Source organism: Mugil cephalus, chromosome 16 (assembly GCF_022458985.1).
Source record: "Mugil cephalus isolate CIBA_MC_2020 chromosome 16, CIBA_Mcephalus_1.1, whole genome shotgun sequence".
Taxonomy (NCBI): domain Eukaryota; kingdom Metazoa; phylum Chordata; class Actinopteri; order Mugiliformes; family Mugilidae; genus Mugil; species Mugil cephalus.
Window position 1 is genome coordinate 1,173,181 of NC_061785.1, and position 19,688 is coordinate 1,192,868.

The following is a 19,688-nucleotide window of genomic DNA, read 5'->3' on the forward strand; positions in this document are numbered from 1 at the left end:
TATATTATTAAGAATTATATATATATATAACTATATATATGATGAGACATAAGATATGGAGACGAGACTAGATGGATACGATATATATGGTTGAATTTATTTAAAATTTCATTTATGTAATTTTTTTTTTTTTAACATATTTAGTCGTGTTCTCAATTTTTTTAGATAGTTTATTTATTCCAAACTAAGGAATGTCGCGTCCAGCAGGGGGCGGGGTCACGACATTTTGTTAAAACAGACGAAGAAGAAGAAGAAGAAGAAGGAGGAGGAGGAGTTTGTTTTGTTAGCTGTTAGCCTGTTAGCTTGTCTAAATCCTGGACGAATCTGCGGATTTTTGAGTTTTTGGAGCAAACGTGACACTTCTTCTGCCTTCACGCTTCAGTCCGGACACAAACACGGTAACAATAAAACCCGCCACGACCGCGTTATGTCCCCGTTACAAAACAAACGCGTTACAATTAACCAGGAATGTTTGTGGGCAGCGGAGGTCGGCGCGTCTAGAAATTTCGATCCAAGTATCGATACCAAGGCTGGTATCTATAGTGATCGATACCAACGTCAACAGATCGATATTTACGTCTCCGTTTCTCTCTAATGCAAAGTCGCAATAAAACAACAGCGAGTTGTAGCTACAGCGGTAACACAACAAAACGCGTAGAAACGTACGAAAACTCATGGAAATGAAAACACGGAGCTCATAGAGGCCTTTCAGTTTGACAGAATATCCGATATCAACACAGAAGAAGTGCAAACAAGGGGAGACGGCGTCTTATTTTTGTTTTGTATCGTAAACACACTTGAAAAAAAAAAAACATTTGTCGCGACCGTAGTGAGGATTAAGTCGTATAAAATGAGATGAGATGAGATGACACTGAACTCACTGCCTGAAAAAGAGTTTAGTTTTCATGTGATAATTTTGTTTCTGGACAAACACTTTTATCATGATGAAGTATTTTCTATGTACTTTTAAACTTTTCCCACATTTTGAACTGGATTCTAAATTCTCAATAATCAAAAAGGAAAATCACACAAACACTTAAAAAATATGAAAATCCGTTTAGATTCAGATGATGCTTCACCTTAATTATTTAGAAAGTATCGATGTCGGTATCGGCGGTACTGGTCCTGTGTTTACTTGGTATCGGACAGAAATCCGCGGTATCGCGCACAACCACCGGACACTAAAAACCGTTGCACCGTGTTCGTGGACAGGTGAGTCCTCCGGTGGTTTAATGCAGGTAAATCATGAATGAGACGTTAAAACGTCTGAACTCTGGAGGAAAACGGAGACTTTTTAAAGAAGCTCACGTTTGTTTGTTTGTTTGTGTGTGTGTTTGTTTGTTCAGGATGGAGGCGTCTCACTGGTTCCTGCTCCATCTCCTCTTCTTCACCTCCTGCTCCGCCCACAATGACTTCTTCACCTCCATCGGTGCGTGAGTCCTTCGCTTCTGTGTGAGGACAAACCCAGGCGTCCCTAATAACGTGTCTCCGTCTCTGTGTCCGTCTCAGGTCAGATGACCGACCTCCTGTTCGTGGAGAGGGACCTGGTGTCCTCCCTGAAGACCTACATCCGGGCGGAGGAGGACAAACTGGAGCAGATCAAGAAGTAACACGTCCATTCATTCATTCATTCATTCGTTCGTCGATGTCGTCGTTGCATGTCCCGGTCCAGGTGTCTGTCTATAGGCCCCGTTTGGGACCGGTCAGCCTTCGTGTAAGTGAGGAGTGGACGGAGCTGGAGAGTCTGGTCCTCAGAGACGTGTCTGACGGTATCAGAGAGGACGGAGCGTCCCTAATAAATGTCTCTGCATGTCTGTCTCCTACCAAACCTCACCACACTGGTGACTAGTTCTTCTTCTGTGGTGTCTCAGCGTTCATCTCCAACCTGACCGTGCAGAGGCAGCGCTTCCCCAACGACGACGACCAGATCGGAGCCGCCAGAGCTCTGATGAGGCTGCAGGACACGTATCAGGACGGACCATGGAGACGCGTCCCAACACAATGTTCCCGGGACGACTGTCAGGTTACACAACACACACACACTACATCTACACAACACACTCACCACAACACATACACAAGCAGCGCAACACAACACACATACCAATCGGACCTGCCAGGACGCTGAAGGTCAACACACACACACGACACATTACACAACGACTACATACACAACCACTCACACCACATGCAGACACGCAAGGTCACACAACCACACAACACAACACACAACACAACACACACAACACAACACAACATACACACACACACAATGTCCACGGGACGACTGCAAGGTTACACAACACACACACACAACACAACAACACACACAACACACACAACACAACACACACAACACAACACAACACAACACACACACACAACACACACAACACAACACACCGACACCATGTCCACGGGACGACTGCAAGGTCACACAACACACACACACAACACAACACAACCCAACACACACAACACACAACACAACATACACAACACACACACAACACACAACACAACACAACACAACACACCGACACCATGTCCACGGGACGACTGCAAGGTTACACAACACACACACAACTCACACACAACACACACACACACAACACAACACAACACACACACACAACACACAACACAACACACAACACAACACAACACACACAACACAACACAACACACAACACACACACAACACACAACACAACACACAACACACACACACACACACACACACACACACACACTCATTAGTAACACATCATGTTTTATTTTCCTCATTAAACCTGTGACACTAGAGGATTGTGGGAAATGTTGGACATAATTTTGTCTTTCTTAATATTTACTAGTCTCTCGTCATCTTCTTCTTCTTCGTCGCTCGTATTTACGAGGCTCTTATTTTGTAGACATTAACAAACACACCACTTCCTGTTGTTTGGCCTGACTTCCTGTCTGTTCTTTATTTATTTGATTTATTTGATTTATTTGACGTTGTTCCAGGCGCGTCGGCGGCCGCCGGCCTGACGGTGGACGACTGCTACGACCTGGGGAAGGTGGCGTATTCGGAGGCCGACTACTACCACACGGAGCTGTGGATGGTCCAGGCCCTGAAGCAGCTGGACCGCGGGGACGCGTCCCGCAGCGTGGACGCCGTCACCGTCCTGGACTACCTCAGCTTCTCCGTCTACCAGCAGGGGGCGCTGCAGCGAGCGCTCGCCTTCACCAAGAGGCTCCTGGAGCTCGGTCAGTGGCTCAAACACGATGCTAACGCTGTTACAATCAAACCATTAACGGACAAAAGAGTCGTCTCCAGAAAAACCTCAAAAATATCACATGTTAATATATTAAAATGAATATTTAATCCACTTCAGTCCTAATAAATAAAACCAAAAGTTTGATTAGTTCTGACTTTTAACCTTTAATATCTCAGTGTTGTGATGACATCGTCAATAAATGTTTCTGTAAAGGAACAAATATTTTCAATGATCTAAATTCAAAGTGGATTTTTTGGGGTTTTATTGGAGCCTTGAACATGTCAATGATTAGTAGCAACATTGATTTACATGGATTTTTTAATTTATTTATTTATTTTTTTGTGTTGTCAGATTTTTAAAATTTGTGTCCTCTTCAAAAACTGCCTAAAATATCACGTTAGTAATAATTTCTACTTTTTATTTTCATCCTTAATCTTTTAATCCACTTCAGTCCTAATAAATAAAACCAAAAGTTTGATTAGTTCTGACTTTTAACCTTTAATATCTCAGTGTTGTGATGACATTGCAGTTTCTTTGTTAAAAAAAACACAGAAATATTAGAAAAATTTTCACTCATTTTAATTCTTGGGGGGATTATTATTATGTTTTTTCTACTTTTTAAGTTTTCTACCTGAATCTTTTGAGTCACTTCAGTCGTAATCATTGACATGTCCAAGGCTCTAATTAGCTTTGCAGTGGATTAAAGGATTTATGTAACAAACTAATGTTCACAGATGCTAATTTGAGTTTTTGAAGAAGACACTTTTGTCCCTTAATGGTAACGATGTGATTTATTCAGGTCACACTGTGTAAAAATGGAGCATTATGTGCTTTGAGTTTGAAATATCATTTGAAAAAACCTCAATAATCAAAAGTAATAAACTGTCACCAGGACGTTAAAGTCGTTGTTCTGCCCAGACAGACCCGAGTCACCAGAGAGCCAGCGGGAACCTGAAGTACTTCGAGTACCAGCTGGCCAAGCAGAGGAAGGCGGAGGACGGGGGGGAGGCCGGGGGGGAGGCCGGGGGGGAGGACGGGGGGGAGGACGGGGGGAGGCAGAAGAGGGAGAACAAGGGTCGACCTGACGATTACCTGCCGGAGAGGAGGAAGTACGAGCAGCTGTGTCGGGGCGAAGGCATCAAGCTGGTGAGAAGTTATTTGAATATGTGACTGGTCTCAGTTAGCGTTAGCATTAGCATTAGCTACCAAACTAATAAAAACACTAACATCCACTAATTAACTAATTATGAAAGGATAACACTGAGTGAGTCAAAGATGGCCGCCCGCCTCGCTCTCATCCTCCCCGTCCTCCCGCTCAGACTCCTCGCAGGCGGAGCCGCCTCTTCTGCCGTTACCACGACAACGGCCGCCACCCGAGGTTCGTGATTGGCCCCGTGAAGGAGGAGGACGAGTGGGACCGGCCGCGCATCGTCCGCTATCACGACATCGTGTCGGAGAAGGAGATGGAGAAGGTGAAGGAGCTGGCCAAGCCCAGGGTGAGTCTCCTTCTATTCACCCGACACGTTTCCGGTTTCCTCCTCTAACGCCTGAACGACCTGAATACAGGACGAACGTCCCATCATGCACCTGGTTCCACTTTTATCTGTTTAAATTTAGTGCAGCAAAGTTAAGGTTTAAGTTTTCAGTCATATGAGTTTTGGCTGCGGAAGTTTGTGGCGTCTCCTCTGAATGCTACGCTAACGTTAGCCATAGACGTCACCTGATGTGGATTAAACGTCTCTGATTGGTTGGAGGAGGATCCAGGTGATGCAGAGAAATGAATTCTGAGGAGTCGTCCTGTGTTTAGATCAGTGCACGAATCCACCAGAGGCCAGTAGACGTTAGTCGATGTTAATAGATTTTAAATGTAAGTAGATGTTAATTAAGTCCAGTAGAGGCCGCTATAGTCCAGTAAAGTCCAGGAAAGTCCAGTAAAGTCCAGTAGAGGCCGCTATAGTCCAGTAGAGTCCAGTAAAGTCCAGTAAAGTCCAGTAGAGGCCACTATAGTCCAGTAAAGTCCAGTAGAGTCCAGTAAAGTCCAGTAGAGGCCGCTATAGTCGAGTAAAGTCCAGTAGAGTCCAGTAGGGGGCCGCTATAGTCCAGTAGAGTCCAGTAGAGTCCAGTAGAGTCCAGTAAAGTCCAGTAGAGTCGAGTAGAGTCCAGTAGAGTCCAGTAGAGTCCAGTAGAGTCGAGTAGAGTCGAGTAGAATCCAGTAGAGTCCAGTAGAGTCCAGTAGGGGGCCGCTATAGTCCAGTAGAGTCCAGTAGAGTCCAGTAGAGTCCAGTAAAGTCCAGTAGAGTCCAGTAGAGTCCAGTAGAGTCGAGTAGAGTCGAGTAGAGTCGAGTAGAGTCCAGTAGACTCCAGTAGAGTCGAGTAGAGTCCAGTAGAGTCGAGTAGAGTCCAGTAGAGTCCAGTAGAGTCCAGTAGAGTCGAGTAGAGTCGAGTAGAATCCAGTTGAGTCCAGTAGAGTCCAGAAGGGGGCCGCTATAGTCCAGTAGAGTCCAGTAGAGTCCAGTAGAGTCCAGTAAAGTCCAGTAGAGTCCAGTAGAGTCGAGTAGAGTCCAGTAGAGTCGAGTAGAGTCGAGTAGAGTAGAGTAGAGTAGAGTAGAGTCCAGTAAAGTCCAGTAGAGTCGAGTAGAGTAGAGTAGAGTAGAGTAGAGTCCAGTAAAGTCCAGTAAAGTCCAGTAAAGTCCAGTAGAGTCCAGTAGAGTCCAGTAAAGTCCAGTAGAGTCCAGTAGAGTCCAGTAAAGTCCAGTAGGGTCCAGTAAAGTCCAGTAGAGTCCAGTAGAGTCCAGTAGAGTCCAGTAGAGTCAGCTCCCTGTAACTTTCGGCCGATTGGCTCCACAGCTGCGTCGAGCCACCATCTCTAACCCCGTCACCGGAGTTCTGGAGACGGCCCACTACCGCATCAGTAAGAGGTAAGAGCCCCGGCCGGAGGCGGGGGAGGCGGGGGAGTCGGGGGGAGTCGGGGGGAGTCGGGGGGAGTCGTGGACCCGGCACCCTGTCCTCCCCCCTCTCAGTCGGCCGATGTCCTGGCAAGAGCTGGAAATTCATCCATATAAACACGTTGTAATGAATGAAGGGGCCACACACCAGGGGGCGCTGCAGGCTAACGTCATGGAACAAAAACTAAAAGGACAAAATAAATAATGATGGTGATAATAACAATAATAGTAACAGCAATGAAGTGATAATGGGCAGTAATGATCACGCTGATCTTAATAATAATAATAATGATAATATTTAATCCGTCCCTTCGGATTCTGGTGAAAGATTCAGTTTGAGTTCGGTCTCTTGCCAAGAATGAAGCTGCTGCTGTTTCTCTCCAGAGAAGAAGAGTTTACACCTCGTTATCTCGTTAACGTTGTCGCGGAGGCGGCAGGAGAATCTTCTTCGTTTAAAGTTTAATTCATGGATGAAGTTCATGTTTTATGGAGGAGAAACCAGAATTAAACGGTTTAATATGAACAGTCCTGGTCTGAATCTGGTTTCCAGGAGCGTTCACACCTGGACTCAGACCAGATCAGGATGGATGTGACGTCTAAAGTTTAGGTTGTGAATCTCCTGCTGCCTCCGTGGCTGCAGCGTCTCTGAGTGGACTAGTGACCGGTCTCTCTCTGTCCTCTGTCCTCTGTCCTCTGTCCTCTCTGTGATGTAATGTGGTTGGGGAAGTAGCTCAGACGAGCCACGGTTCATGACCCTCAGACAGGCAAACTGACCACGGCCCATTACAGAGTCTCCAAGAGGTAAGAGCTGGACGGCTACGAACCCAGAACCAGTTACTGACTGATCCTCTGCCCTGATTCATGACCTCAGACTGTTTAAAAACAGGGCCGACACCTACTGAACTTTAAAGATGGCCGACGCCTGCTAAACTTTAAAGATGGCCGACACCTACTGAACTTTAAAGATGGCCGACTCCTACTGAACTTTAAAGATGGCCGACACCTACTGAACTAAACTTTAAAGATGGCCGACACTTACTAAACTTTAAAGATGGCCGACACTTACTAAACTTTAAAGATGGCCGACACTTACTAAACTTTAAAGATGGCCGACTCCTACTGAACTTTAAAGATGGCCGACACCTACTGAACTTTAAAGATGGCCGATTATCTGTTAAGTCGCATCCAAATTTACGGACGAACTTTTACGCATCCTCTCTCCTCCATTCTCTCTCTCTTCTCTTACGTTTTCTGTCACAGTATCATTATTATTATCGTTGACGTTACTGTTATTATTGCCCTAAGACTTCATTATATCATTATATTACCATTATTACTACATTATTGTTGTTTTAATTATCATGAGAGAAATGTGATTATCATTGTTATCTCTGATACACGCGCAGACACTGATTACAATCTGTTGTTTGATCTGTGTTTGTGACTTTGTGTCTTAATGGAATAAAGAAGAAGGTGAAAAAGAAAAGAAAGAAATCCTAAAGATGGCCGACCCGTCTCCTCTTAAACCTGAAATATTCCAGCAGCCTCCATCTTCACTTATTGTTTCGTTCTCTGGATTAAAGTTGTGAATAACTGTGTAGCTGTTAGCTTTTACCGTTAGCATTCAGTCACTAATCATGACAAACTAGAATAATAACAGACTGATCGGAAAAAATTATTTATTAATTTTTTAACGTAGCTTCTATCTGCTGACATTAAGGGGGCGGAGCTTATTGAGCTAAACTGCTCCCAACCACCAGGGGGCGGTGCAGATATCTTGGTTCTTTCCTGTCGTAGTATCCGTCTTTATATTCAGAGTTTCCTTCATACATTCATTTAATTTGATCCCATTTCACCATCGTTACCTTTTAAAGTTGATTTATATCTGAACAGGAAGGAGCCGCCTCCATCAATACTTTATTTATTTAATAATAAAAATAATAATAATAACCTACATTTACATAAAGCAGAATATTTGTTCAGCTCAGTGTTGATTTAAGGATTAAAAACTTTAAAAAAAAGATTAAAAATTAAATATTTTAATCTAATTTCAGCTGTAAAATAAAAACCAAAGAAGAAGAAGTTTCCAGATGTTGGTTAAAATAAATAATTAAATCAATAATAAATATTTTAAATCAACACACGAATCAGATCCATCTCTCCTCCTCTCTCCTCCTCCTCCTTCCTCCTCCTCCTCTCTCCTCTCTCCTCCTCTCTCCTCTCTCCTCCTCCTCTCTCCTCCTCCTCTCTCTCCTCTCCTCCTCTCTCCTCTCTCCTCCTCCTCCTCCTCCTCTCTCCTCCTCTCTCCTCTCCTCCTCTCTCTCCTCTCTCCTCTCTCCTCCTCTCTCTCCTCCTCTCTTCCCTTCCTCCTCCTCCTCCTCTCTCTCCTCCTCCTCTCTCCTCTCTCCTCTCTCTCCTCCTCCTCCTCCTCTCTCCTCTCTCTCCTCTCTCTCCTCCTCCTCCTCCTCCTCCTCCTCAGTGCTTGGCTCGGAGCTTTTGAACATCCTGTCGTGGACAAGATCAACCAGAGGATTGAGGACGTCACTGGCCTGGACGTGTCCACAGCCGAGGACCTGCAGGTAACTACTCACTATAAAACCATATATTATTATGATGTAATACTTTAATAATGTAATGTAATATATTATTATAATATAATATATTATTATACTATACTATAATATAACATAATAATATTTTAACATGATGTAATATAATATAATATATTATTATAATATAATAATATATTAATATAATATAATGTAATTGGTGCAGGTGGCGAACTACGGCGTGGGAGGTCAGTATGAACCACACTACGACTTTGGGCGGGTAAATAACTTATTTATTTATTTATTTCTTATGATCAGCAGCTTCAGACGCTCTGATCTGGACGTGAAGGTTCTTTACTTGTTTCCTTTGTTTTCTGTCTTTTTACAGAAAGATGAACCGGACGCGTTTGAAGAGTTGGGAACCGGGAACAGAATCGCTACCTGGCTGCTCTACGTCAGTGATGCCTGCTGTTCTACACCTGCATGACCTCATTCACTCACTCACTCACTCATTCATTCATTCATTCACTCATTCACTCATTCATTCACTTTATTCATGCATTCATTCAGTGATCCCTGCTGTTCTACACCTGCATGACCTCATTCACTCACTCATTTTATTCATTCATTCAGTCATTTTATTCATTCATTCACTTTATTCATGCATTCATTCAGTGATCCCTGCTGTTCTACACCTGCATGACCTCATTCACTCATTCATTCACTCACTCATTCACTCATTTTATTCACTCATTCATTTTATTCACTCACTCATTCATTCATTCATTCATTTATTCATTTTATTCATTCATTCATTCATTTTATTCATTCACTCATTTTATTCATTCATTCACTTTATTCATGCATTCATGCAGTGATGCCTGCTGTTCTACACCTGCATGACCTCATTCACTCACTCATTCATTTTATTCATTCATTCATTCATTTTATTCATTCATTTTATTCATTCATTCATTTTATTCATTCATTCATTCACTCACTCACTCATTTTATTCATTCACTCATTCATTCATTTTATTCATTCACTCATTTTATTCATTCATTCACTTTATTCATGCATTCATTCAGTGATGCCTGCTGTTCTACACCTGCATGACCTCATTCACTCATTCACTCATTTTATTCACTCATTCATTCATTCATTCATTCATTCACTAATTCACTCACTCATTCATTTTATTCATTCATTTTATTCATTCACTCATTCATTCACTCATTCATTTTATTCATTCATTTTATTCATTCATTCACTCATTTTATTCATTCATTTTATTCATTCATTCACTCATTCATTCATTTTATTCATTCATTCACTCATCCATTCATTCATTCATTTTATTCATTCATTCACTTTATTCATGCATTCATTCAGTGATCCCTGCTGTTCTACACCTGCATGACCTCATTCACTCATTCACTCATTTTATTCACTCATTCATTCATTCATTCATTCATTTTATTCATTCATTCATTCATTTTATTCATTCACTCATTCATTCACTCATTCATTCATTTTATTCATTCATTCATTCATTTTATTCATTCATTCACTTTATTCATGCATTCATTCAGTGATGCCTGCTGTTCTACACCTGCATGACCTCATTCACTCATTCACTCATTTTATTCACTCATTCATTCATTCATTCATTCACTCATTCACTCACTCATTCATTCATTCATTGATTTTATTCATTCATTTTATTCATTCACTCATTCATTCACTCATTCATTTTATTCATTCATTTTATTCATTCATTCACTCATTTTATTCATTCATTTTATTCATTCATTCACTCATCCATTCATTCATTCATTTTATTCATTCATTCACTTTATTCATGCATTCATTCAGTGATCCCTGCTGTTCTACACCTGCATGACCTCATTCACTCATTCACTCATTTTATTCACTCATTCATTCATTCATTCATTTTATTCATTCATTCATTCATTCATTTTATTCATTCACTCATTCATTCATTCATTCATTCATTCACTCATTCACTCACTCATTCATTCATTCATTCATTTTATTCATTCATTTTATTCATTCATTTTATTCATTCACTCATTCATTCACTCATTCATTTTATTCATTCATTTTATTCATTCATTCACTCATTTTATTCATTCATTTTATTCATTCATTCACTCATTCATTCATTTTATTCATTCATTCATTCATTTTATTCATTCATTCATTCACTCATTCACTCATTTTATTCATTCATTCACTCATTCATTCATTTTATTCATTCATTCATTTTATTCATTCATTCACTCATTTTATTCATTCATTTTATTCATTCATTCACTCATTCATTAATTTTATTCATTCATTCACTCATTCACTCATTCATTCACTCATTTTATTCATTCATTCACTCATTCATTCATTTTATTCATTCATTCACTCATTTCATTCATTCATTCACTCATTTTATTCATTCACTCACTCACTCACTCACTGGTTTTATCCACTTGATGCTGCAGATGAGCGATGTGCAGGCAGGGGGCGCCACAGTCTTCACTGACGTTGGAGCGTCTGTTTGGCCCAAAAAGGTGAAGAAGTTGAACGTGTCGCTGGTTAAATATTTATTGAGTGAACGATTTTATTTCTTTTATTTCTTCAGTTCTTTGTAATTTCATTTTTATTAATACTTGAATATTTTTACAGTTATTTGAAATAACTGAAGGATGATTAACTATGTTCAAATTGAATTAATTAATACATTTATATCAAAATTGACGTATTATTTGTCTATTATAACAACAATAATAAAATAACATTATGATAATAATACAGATATAATAATTATTATTATTAATGATGAAATAAAAATAAAAATAATTAGAATAATTCATTTTTAAAATAGTTTTATATTTTTAGGATGATGAACTATGTTCAAATCTAATGAATTAATGTTAAAACAAATTGTCTTATTATTTATTGATATTGATGAATGGGAGGCGGCCACATATTTAATTATATGAGTAACAACAATAATAAATAATGATATAATAATATAAATAATTACTGATATTATAATAATTATTTTAGTAATAAAACAATAAAATATAATGATGAAATAAAGATAATTACAATAATGACAACATGAACAATAGAACCATTATAATGAAACGATCGTATTCTGATGATAATAATAATAATGAATGTAACTGTGTGTTTGGGTGAATGTATATGTAATAGTTGGTTTAAACATGTGATGAGTCCCTGACGTGTCCTTGTCCTCCAGGGGACGGCCGTCTTCTGGTTCAACCTGTTCCCCAGCGGAGAGGGAGATTATCGGACGCGTCACGCTGCCTGTCCCGTCCTGGTGGGGAACAAGTGGGGTGAGTCCGTCCAAACGAACGAAACAGGAAACTTATCCAGGAAATAACTCTGGAACATTCGTCAGCGTGATATTAACTTCCTGAAACGATTGAAACAGTTTGGCCCAAGTCCCGCCCACTAACATGGAGGGGGCGGAGCTTATGACCTATACGCAGCCTCCAGCCACCAGGGGGAGCTCTACTAGCTTTGGTTTCACTTTAGATGAACTGTTTCCTATTTATAAAGTCTATTCAAACACATTTGACTTTCATTTTATTTCATTTTATTTTATTTCATTTTTTTAAACTATTTGTTTTAGTAACTTTCGGAGGAGACGTCGTTCTCAGGTTTGAGCTTCAGGTTTTAAGACTGAAGATGAATCTTGTAAATCTGTTTAGAATGAAACTAAACTTAATAAAGTTTAATAATAATGAGAAACTGTAAATAAATCAGTTTGTTTCCTACAGTTTCAAACAAGTGGATCCATGAACGAGGCCAAGAATTCAGGAGACGCTGCAGCCTCCAGGAGACCGACTGACCCCGACACTCCTCCTTCCTGCTCCTCCTCCTCCTTCCTCCTTCCTCCTCCTCCTCCTGCTCCTCCTCCTCCTTCCTCCTCCTCCTTCCTCCTCCCTCCTCCTCCTCCTCCTCCTCCTCCTCCTCCTCCTCCCTCCTCCTCCCTCCTCCTCCTCCTCCTTCCTCCTCTTCCTCCTCCTCCTCCTCCTCCTCCTCCTCCTTCCTGCTCCTCCTCCTCCTTCCTCCTCCTCCTCCTCCTCTGTCTCTGAGCTGCTCATGTTGTTTACTTGTATTATTTTTTTCTCATCTTTGAGTCTTTGCGTCCGAAATCGTTTTTTTTTGATCAGGTTTGTTTCATCGAGAACAAAGAACGAATGAAAAGTAAAGAACGTGTTAATCTTTAGTTTTTAATCTTTATTTATTTAATAGAGACGTTGAACTGATGTGAAGCTTTAAAGCATCAAACATCCAGAAAACAAGTAAAATAAATCAGAAACATTTTCATATTTTTCTGCTTCGTTCTTTGTTCTCGACGTTTATAGAAAAACACTTTAAAACTATTTTCTGCCATTTTGTAAAAAAACGTTAAAGACATGACGAGCTCTCTGATTGGTCGCTGAGCTCTGCCCCTTCGTTAAGACCAGACTTCCTGTGTTGTTGCCGTTGCTAGGTAACACAATCACGAGCATAGAAGAACCATAGACATTAATACATAGACGCTGATGTGACGTGTCCACATATTGAAGGAGGCAAAGCTGTGAAGTAACAAACACTATTTAAAAGCACATTTAAAAAGTTAAACGTTTATTTAATTCACACAAACTAAAGTTAATGAGAAACAGGTTCCAATAACAATGTATTTAAACTTTATTGATCCCACACGTCAGTAAATCAAGTTTCATCAGCTGTAAAGTAAAAACAGTGTTTTACACTTTAATAATATATGAATAACACTAAATGTAGATCAACTATTAACTTATCTATCTATCTATCTGTCTATCTATCTATCTATCTATCTATCTATCTATCTATCTATCTATCTATCTATCTATCTGTCTGTCTGTCTGTCTGTCTGTCTATCTTAAAGCCTTAATTGAACTTTGAAAGTATAAACTAAATAAATTGAAAACAAAAAACAAGAAGAACACTTGTAAACACATGTTTGCGTATTTAAGAACACAGAAAGTAAAGAAAGTGTAAAACATGATCCTTCCCTCACTGGGTTCATCACAAACTGTTGTTTCTCTGTGGAGTCGACCACATGTATGAAAATACGGAACAAACCACGTCCTGTATCGGCTCAATACATTAAACGAATACGAACATACGTATTTTCCATAACGTTGACAAGTTGCGCTCTGAAAACTCTGTTATAAAGGTGAAAAATGATGCAGAATATGACTGAAACACGACCACGACGAACATGTGAAAGTTAATCACAACCGATCTGGTTTGGACCTAAACTGTCAGAACGTTTCCAAACAGTACGAAGCATAAATCTGGTGGTGACGTAGGAATCTACGTATTAACGTCTATGAGAGAAACACTGGCAGCCTGGTTACCTAGCAACAGCAACACAGGACGTCCGGTGGACCAATCACAGAGCTCCTTTAAAAGCTGGAACTCATTTTATATTTTATATATTTTCCATCTGTAGATTTCAAGCTTTTCAGAATCTTCTTTTTATTTTCCTGCAGACACATGAACTTTGTCCTTCGCTGCCACTTCATTAGGTTCCAGCGTTAGAACGAGCCCGTCCCTAATGTTCTGGCCCGTGTGTCTGTGATGTGACACCGGTTCCTCCCTCTGCTTCCACCAATCGCTCCATGTGTGTCCAGGTGGTTTTAACCTGGAGGTCGTTCACATCCACTCCCACTCAGACGCCTCCTCTTCACATTTAACCCACTCAGGACTCACCAGCTTTTAACCAACATGGCCGAACATACTTTCACATATTTGTTCTCAGTCTGTTAAACTTCTCATGATAATTTATCTGAAGCAACTAACTTTTAAAAAATGTTCAGATTCATTCAGAGTGAACAAGAAAAGACGTTTAATTCTCCATATTCCAACACTCCACTAATAAGGATTTAAATCAGAGCTTTTCCTTTTTAACGTTGAGTCTGATTAAATGTGATGAATCTAGAATCATCAGAATGAATCTGAGGCCTGAGGTTGAAATGATTTAATAATTATAAAAATAATTAATCTGATTATCACTTTAATTCAACACCGTCCAAAACTCTGCTAGAAAAAAACACTTTTTCTGGATAAATCTCTTAAACCGCTTCAGCTCATTTTGAGCATTTTAACTCTTTAAGTTTGATTAATTAAATAACATTTCCACAGATTTATGGAAAATAACGTTTTTATTTTTTTTCCTCATTAAAAACAACAGTAACTTTAATTAATAAAAAAAACACTTATTTGAGTATTTTAACTCTTTAAACTCCAGACAGAAAAAAAAAGTTGGCAGCTGTGACTTAAATTAATCAAATCCTCAAAGTGAGAGATTTTTTCTGGTGGTTTTGTAAAGTGTTGAAGTGGTTGAAGAGATTTATGCAGAAACAAATATTCCTGAGTTTTTTTTTGGACGGTGACATTTTGTAGCAGATTATTTTTACAGTGTTAGAACTTTAGTTTTTTCTTTTTTGAACCATGAGAGACTTTGTTATGAACATTGCGCCGCGTCGACTAACACGGTCGCTATGACGACACGTTTGATGCCTGAGGGTTAAATGTGAACGTTTGTGTTGAAGTCGCCTCCTCTTTGTGTGTTTGATGATTTAATGACGTGTGAAGAATGTAACAGACGCGTCTGAGTCATGTGATGTTAAACATGTTACACTTTCAGAATAAAATACGATTTATTCGACTGCAACAGAAAATAAATTAATAAAACGTCTCTAAGTTCTTGAGTCAGTTTGTGTGTGTGTGTGTGTGTGTGTGTGTGTGAGTGTGTGTGTGTGTGTGTGTGTGTGTTTGTTTCTGTGTGTGCGTGTGTAAATTATAATATGTTAATATTAATAATAATAATAATAATGGACGGTGATAAAAGCTGCAACACTTTCATTTCTCATTTCTATATTTTTATATTATTTAGTTTTTGTGTTATTTTGTGTTGCTGTGCAGTTAATTTTGTTTATGTACAAAAACAAAACAATAAAAGTAAATAATGATAATAATAAAAGTGACAGAAATATGTTGGATAGATTTTCATGTTATGACTTTAATAATAATGAAGCTGACAGATGGAGAAGTTTATGAACTAAAAAACTGAATAAACTAAATAATAATTGGTGAGTTTTATTTATTAGGGACCTAAAAGTGATTTGACGGGAATTAAGACTTTAACACCACAGATTTTTACTGTTACAGGTCAATAAAGTGAAATTCTCCTGTTTTTATGTTTATATTCAGTCAGAGTTGAAGCTAATTAGTGAATTTAATTAGATTTCACTGATGGAGAAGCGCTGAGGTTTCTTGGTGTTCGGCTGATGCAGCTGCAGCCTCTTCCTCTCTGATCCTCTCATCTTCTCTCTAGTTTTTTCTTCTCCATCTTTGTCCCAGACCCTGAATTTAATGACAGTTGATGCTGTTTGACTGTTTTCTGCGAGTCTCTGATGTTCTTCGATGTTTAGGCCTCGTCTGCGTCTACGTTCTGATCCAGGAGCTTTAGTTTCTGATTATTCATGAATCAGTTTAATGTTCACACACAGACGTAGATTAGTAACCTCCGCTCTGTCCCGACTCCTGCATCCGAGTGAGTCAGTTACAAGATTTAAATTTAGTTTGGATGTTTATAGAAAACACTTTTAAACAGTTTTCTGCCATTTTTTAAGTTAAATAATCAAAATATTCATAAGTATAAAGTGAAGTTCTCTGAAAAGTGATGAGATCCCTGAATTTAATGAAAAGACTTTCACACCACAGATTTTTACTGTTACAGGTAAATAAAGTGAAATTCTCCTCTTTTTATGTTTATATTGAATATTTATTTTATTTGATTAAATGAATTAATTAGTTCCTGTTTCACTGAAGCGCTGAGGTTTCTTGGTGTTCGGCTGATGCAGCTGCAGCTTCGTCCTCTCTCTGCTTTAAGTTGTCATCAGACTGAAACTAATTCTCTGGTCGTCTTTCTAGTTTCTTGTGTCCTTTTTTCTTCTTGTCTCTTCGTGGACGTTCTGCATCTGTTCAGTAACTTGTGGAGCTTTGACCTGAGCTCCAGCTGGACTTTAATGTTCACACACAGACGTAGATTAGTAACCTCAGGTCTGTTAAACTCCAACGTCGTCTGGAGTCCGTGAGAAGATTTAAATTTATTTTGGATGTTTAGAGAAAACACTTTTATACAACTTCATTTCATAAATTAAATAAACTAAATATTCATTAATACATCGACGAATAATTTGCTTTTTAAAAGTGAACACAGCAGAGTGATGTCAGGAAGACTGGCTGGTGTCCCTCTGTGAGACGTTCAGGTGTCTCTCTGTGAGACGTCCAGGTGTCCCTCTGTGAGACGTTCAGGTGTCCCTCATCCCGTTAGGGTTCAGGCATGGAATAATCCGGGGGGTGGTTTCCCTCCCGGACTCGTCCGAAGCAGCCGAGCAGCAGGTGGACGGCGGTGTTGGCGGTGGAGACGATGTCCTCCTCCGTCTGAGCCCGGACAGGATTCACCTCCACCAGGTCCACGGCCGACAGGAGACCTGGACCAGGACATTTAGACGCAAGGGACCTGGGATTACGAGTCTTTTTGTGGATGTGACAAGTCTTTTCGTCAGTTTGTGTCTCTTTTTGACGGGTTACAAGTTCTTTTTGAGTGTCTTTGTAGATGCTTTTCAACAGATTTTATCAGATTACGAGTCTTTTGTTGGATTACGAGTCACTTTGTGGATGTAACGAGTGTTTTTTGTCAGTTTATGAGTCTTTTTTTTCGAGTCTTTCTGTCGTGATGCTTAAAACGGATAAAATGGTGACGTGAGTATTTACTGTTAATTCTGTGGGACGACGTTTGATTGACAGCTCACACTAGCTTCTCCACGGCAACAGCAGCCGAGGCTCATGGGTGCTGTAGTACCCGGAGCCAGTGGTGGGTGTTACCTGTCTGGTGGAGGTGCTCAGTGATGTACAGCCCCTCCCTGTATGTGAGTCCTCCTGTCACAGGCGTCCCTGTTGCCGGGGTAACGGACGGGTCCAGGGCGTCGATGTCGTAGCTCAGGTGGATCGGTTTCTTCACGCTGGAGAGAGAAAACGCGCATTTGAACCAGGAAGTAGAACCAAACAAGCGTCTCTAAATGAATCTACGAGGAGGGGGCGGAGCTAACCTGGTGGCCAGGTAGTCACATGTCTCCTCCATGACTCTGGAGACGCCGAGTCGATCCACAGCCGTCATGGAGAAAACCTTGACACCGAGGAGCTTCAGGATGAAGCTGAGGACACAAACGAAGACGCTGAACGCTACTGATGGAGGAGGGGGGGTGGGGGGGGGCAGCATTTAAACCGGACTCACTGCTCTGCTGGATCCACGTCCCTCAGGCCGATGTAGACCAGGTCTCTGGCCCACACACAAGGTTTCAGCCACGAGAAGTTTGGAAAAACAGGAATCTGGAGAAAAGAGCCGGAGCTTTAAGGAAGGAAGGAAAGGAGAGAAGGAAGGAAGGAAGGAAGGAAGGAAGGAAGGAGTCCAGAGAGCGGCCTGACCTTGGCGTGGAGCTCGTGCAGGAGGAAGGCCATGCTCTGGCCGTGGATGTTTCCCGTGTAGGAGGTCAGTGGGGTGTTGATGTCGGCGTGGGCGTCGACCCACACGACGCCGAGCCCCGCCCCCCCGGCGGCGGCCGAGTGTCCGTGGATGGAGCCGATGGCCAGACTGTGGTCCCCGCCCAGCGTCACCGCCGTGTGCCCCGCCTCCTTCGCCGTCCGCACCGCCTCAGACAGCCTCCGGGTGGCGCCGCCCACGGCACGGACACTTTTCAACACGCCCACCACAGGCTCCTCCTCCTCCACCTCCTCAAACACCAGGTTCCCATAATCCTTCACTGTGCAGCCTGCACACACATTATTATTATATATCTATTACATTATTACTCTGAGGATGGAAGCTTCCTTCCTTCCTTCCTTCCTTCCTTCCTTCCTTCCTTCCTTCCAGACGCCGTGAGGTCACGACCAGTGGGAGGAGCTTACACATTCAAACATTTCCCAGCATGCTCTCTGGGTGAATGTTAACCGTGTTGTAATGAAAAACAAACAGGTTTCCAGACGGTGACCTTTGACCCTGTGGTGGTGGTGATGCGTTCACTGACTCCAGTAAATAAATAAACTCAATGTCCACACGTCTCTTCACGTTTGTTCCAGTCAGAGAAGAAAAGACTCCGATATCTGACTCACTCTTTATTATTATTATTATTATCATTATTATTATTATTATTGTTATTATTTATTTCCTGGTTCTAGTCTTGGTTCTAGTCCTGATCCTGGTCCTGGTTCACTGACCTTGGTCCTGGAGTCGCTGTACGAGTCCTGCAGCCCTGATCCGGTCCGGTCCTCCCTCCACTCCACCCCGGTGCTGCAGAACCACCACAGAAGAAGAAGAAGAAGTCGTTTAAAGTGAAGCAGGAAGCGGAAACAAAAATTAACCCGAATGTTAAAAAGACTCAGCGCCCCCTAGTGTCGTGTTCTGTCCTCTTCTCTGAATAAACCAGTGGATAAATTAGAGACAGAAGTTATTGTCATTGATAAATTCCAGTCTTCTATGTCATTTCCACACTTTGTAAATTCCTGCTCCGGACCGGACTGGACCCGCTGACGGGCCGCTTCCGGCCCGCGGGCCGCAGGTTGGACACCTGTGGTCTCACCTGTCCCTTAGAGAAAGGTGCCCCGATGATTCCCACGGACTGATGATGATGATGATGATGATGATGATGATGATGATGACGATGATGATGAAGAAGGCTTCGCTTCAGCGTGAGCGCGAGCTGCCGCAGGGTCCTCGCGCTCATCATGCTGACACCGTCACTGACCGAGCGAGCGGCGCGAGCCTCCTCAAAAACCTCCGTGACGTCAG

The 19,688-nt window shown here is 41.2% G+C and overlaps 1 protein-coding gene and 1 pseudogene across 1 annotated transcript; one reads left to right on the plus strand and one right to left on the minus strand.

Annotated features, from left to right (window-relative positions):
• Positions 1-219: 219 nt before the first annotated feature.
• LOC125022408 lies at positions 220-12,783 on the plus strand (annotated as a pseudogene).
• Positions 12,784-16,600: 3,817 nt separating this feature from the next.
• On the minus strand, positions 16,601-19,660 carry arg1 (arginase 1). The gene is made up of 7 exons (XM_047609032.1): positions 19,480-19,660; positions 19,118-19,190; positions 18,329-18,672; positions 18,138-18,232; positions 17,953-18,057; positions 17,729-17,865; positions 16,601-17,334 (listed from the first exon to the last, which is right to left on the minus strand). Exons 1-7 carry the CDS (start codon positions 19,624-19,626, stop codon positions 17,171-17,173), a joined length of 1,065 nt encoding a protein of 354 aa, XP_047464988.1. The 5' UTR covers positions 19,627-19,660; the 3' UTR covers positions 16,601-17,170.
• Between the last annotated feature and the right edge of the window lie 28 nt (positions 19,661-19,688).